The 3,214-nt window shown below is 31.0% G+C and overlaps 1 protein-coding gene across 1 annotated transcript; it reads left to right on the forward strand.

Moving 5' to 3' along the window:
• Positions 1 to 1,584: 1,584 nt before the first annotated feature.
• LOC107786495 (uncharacterized) lies at positions 1,585 to 2,502 on the forward strand. The gene has a single exon (XM_016607984.2). The coding sequence runs from the start codon at positions 1,585 to 1,587 to the stop codon at positions 2,500 to 2,502; it is 918 nt and encodes a 305-aa protein (XP_016463470.1).
• The last annotated feature ends 712 nt before the right edge of the window (positions 2,503 to 3,214 follow it).

Here is a 3,214-nt window from a genome sequence, read left to right on the forward strand (position 1 = left end):
AAACTAATGGTATTAACTAGTCAAAAAATATATAAAATATGTGTATTGTTCTACATACATTTTAAAATATACAAAAAAATATATATTTTATCGATAATTATTTTTTGAAACAACTAAAAATATATGTTTTTCTTAAAAATATATAGAAATTAGTAGAAAAATGAGTTTCTTGATAATATCCTACTTTGATTTGTAGTTGGTGGTTCCTTCTAACTAATTTTAATTACAGGGCCCATCTCTCAACATCACAGTTTTTCTTTTTATCTGCAACAGCTCTACATTATGGTATGGGTATATAGAATTAGCTTATATTATTAATATTATTTTTTCTTGAAATGACACGCAGATAGGTCTCAATCTCAACTCTTTACTTTGAGATGATCACATGCACATGTAAGGGGTCGTTAATTAGGATGGATAAACAAAAAATAATTTTGGGATAAAAATTTAGTACCACTTTATTCTTTGTTTGTTTAGTAATTTTAAGATAAATTATCTCAGAATTAAAAATAGTACCGGATAATTTATACTTGCTAGAGGGTGAAATAGTGATCCCGGGATAAAGTAGTAAAATTGATAATGCTAGGATTAATATTACATACCAATCAGTCAATAGAAAATAATACCAGAATAACTAATCTCAGTATAATTAATTTCATCATAACTAATCCCAGCAAAACTTGTCGTCAAACCAAACGACCCCTAAAGGTTTAAGTTAAACCATCTGTTTTTTTGGTTCAATTTTTAGGTTTTTTTAATAAGTTGACATTAGCATACAATTAAATAGTAAGTACAGATCACAGAAAACGACAAGTTAAGCACAATAATGATAATCAAGAAAATGAAATAGAACACCTAGCATTTTCTTCATTACTTGTAATAGAATAAGATCAAGTCAAACCATAGTAGTACTTAATAAACTTAACAATTTCTTCTTAACAATTTTTTAAACATAAAAATTTAACTGTCACTGAAAATTTGTAGTGCTCAATTAAAGAAACTCTTTATAGAAGGCAAGTCTTGCAACAATGGTAAAGTTGTGTACGTGTGACCTATATAGGTCACGGGTTCGAGTTATGAGATCAGCTGATGATACTTGCATTAGGGTAGATTGCCGACATCACCTCCCCTTAGGATTGCGGCTCTTCCTCAAACCCTACGTGAACGCAAAATGCTTCGTGCACCGAGCTATCCCTCTAATTAAAGAAACTCTTTATGAAAATTAATAAGGCCTTTCTATTCTTCTGACTGTTTAATATAATTATTTAGAATTTTCAGGTCAGAGAATCCTTATTAAATGGCCATGACCTGGCCAAAACCTGGATTTTCTCTTCTATTGGTTTTTTAGTCACATACCAAAACAAGCCTTTCAAGTAAGAAACAAACTGTTTGAAGAAGAAAAGAACCTACAAATTCTCTTTTCTTCTACAAATTAACTTTCAAACCCCTCCATTTTCTTTTCCACAACAGCAAAGTATAATCCATAAAATACATTAAAAGCTCCTCTCTTTTCTTTCTTTCTTTCTTTCTTTCTGTAGTTCACAAGAATCAAATATATTACTCTCTCTTTTTTTTCAAGAAAGAATGAGAAATATAGCAAGTTGTTACAATGAACATGCTATAAAAGTAACAGATTCATATTGTTCAGGTCCAAAAAATCATGTTTACTTATCACCAAACCTAATTCCTTCAATCCAAAATGTTGTTACTTGTCTTTACAAAGCCAAACTCTACACAGAGAAGCAGTTTTTCATCAAAATCACATGGTGTAGCTTAATAGAACAAGGGTTCTCAATTAGCATAAGTGACTATCCTTGTTCTTCCTCCAAATTTACAAAGAATTTCAAGAAAATAGACAAGGTAAAAGGCTCAAATATTATTGAATGTTTTAACTCAATATTCAATATTTTCTGGGATCTCTCCAGTGCTACATATGAAGCAGGTCCTGAACCGATCAACGGGTTTTATGTAAAAGTCCTAGTGAATTCTGAGGTGGGGTTAGTACTAGGAGATATGGAACAAGAGATTGAGTTCAAGAATTCAGTTTCTAATATTGGAACGGCGAGATTTACATTGGTTTCAAGAAGTGAACATTTTTCGGGCAGTTGTATTTTTGCAACTAAGGTTAAGTTCTGTGACAGTGGAAAATGTCATGACATACTGATTAAGTGCGCAGGAGAAGAAAAAAAGAGTGCAAATGACATATTCAAGAATTCAGCTTTGTCTGTTACAATTGATAATAAGAATGTTATACAAGTTAAGAGATTACAATGGAATTTTCGCGGAAATCAGACGATTTTTTTGGATGGATTGTTAATAGATATGATGTGGGATGCTCATGATTGGTTGTTTAATTCAAAATCTGGATTTGCTATGTTTATGTTTAGGACAAGGAGTGGTTTGGATAGTAGGTTGTGGTTAGAAGAGAAGAATTTGCAGCAAAAAGAACAAGAAAAAGTTGGATTTTCTTTGTTGATTTGTGCTAGTAAAAATCCTGATTAATTCAGGGGAAAAAAGGAGTCATGTTCTAGTTTTTCATTTTAGTTTTCTGTCTCTTATTTATCTTCTTCTTTTTTGTTGAAGATATATAGGAAAGGAGTTTGGTTAATTCAGATATGGAATTGTAAATGAATATTTACTTTTCAAAGTCTTCATCTTTTTGAGTTCTCTGCTATATTTTTTGTTAACTGTTTCTTGTCTTTTCATCTTCTTTTTTGGTGCTTTCCTCTGTTTCTTCTTCTTGTTCTTTCTATCAATTAGTAGTATATTGTTTGGTTTTAACAACCCAGTATTTGGTACTCCTTGCCCCGGCGATTAATCCGAATTCACACCGCGTAAAACTATTTTAAGGGAAAGCACTTCTTAACAAAGAATTTTTCCAAGAACATCCTTTATTTGTTCTTTTCTATCTTTAGAGAAACATATTTGAGAAAACTAATTCAACATTACTGGTTTATGTGTAAGAATCAACTTTTTGACAATTACTGGTGCTGGAAATGCCATTTTTGACATTTTTCGTCACACAATAGACAGTTAAATATACCCCCCCCCCCCCAATTAAATGATTGAATATAGGACTTTTCTCGTTTTTTTCTAAAAAAAATTCTCCTATTTTTCTTAATTTTTTTTATTGTGGATATGATCTTGTCACGCAAGATTTGAGAATATGATATTTCTGCCTTGTTGGGACTTGGGAGAACCAATTTCAAAAGTA

This window comes from Nicotiana tabacum, chromosome 2 (assembly GCF_000715075.1).
Source record: "Nicotiana tabacum cultivar K326 chromosome 2, ASM71507v2, whole genome shotgun sequence".
Taxonomy (NCBI): domain Eukaryota; kingdom Viridiplantae; phylum Streptophyta; class Magnoliopsida; order Solanales; family Solanaceae; genus Nicotiana; species Nicotiana tabacum.

Coding starts and splice junctions, on each gene's coding strand:
- LOC107786495 (XM_016607984.2), top strand. CDS start 1,585: ATGAGAAATATAGCAAGTTGTTACAATGAACATGCTATAAAAGTAACA.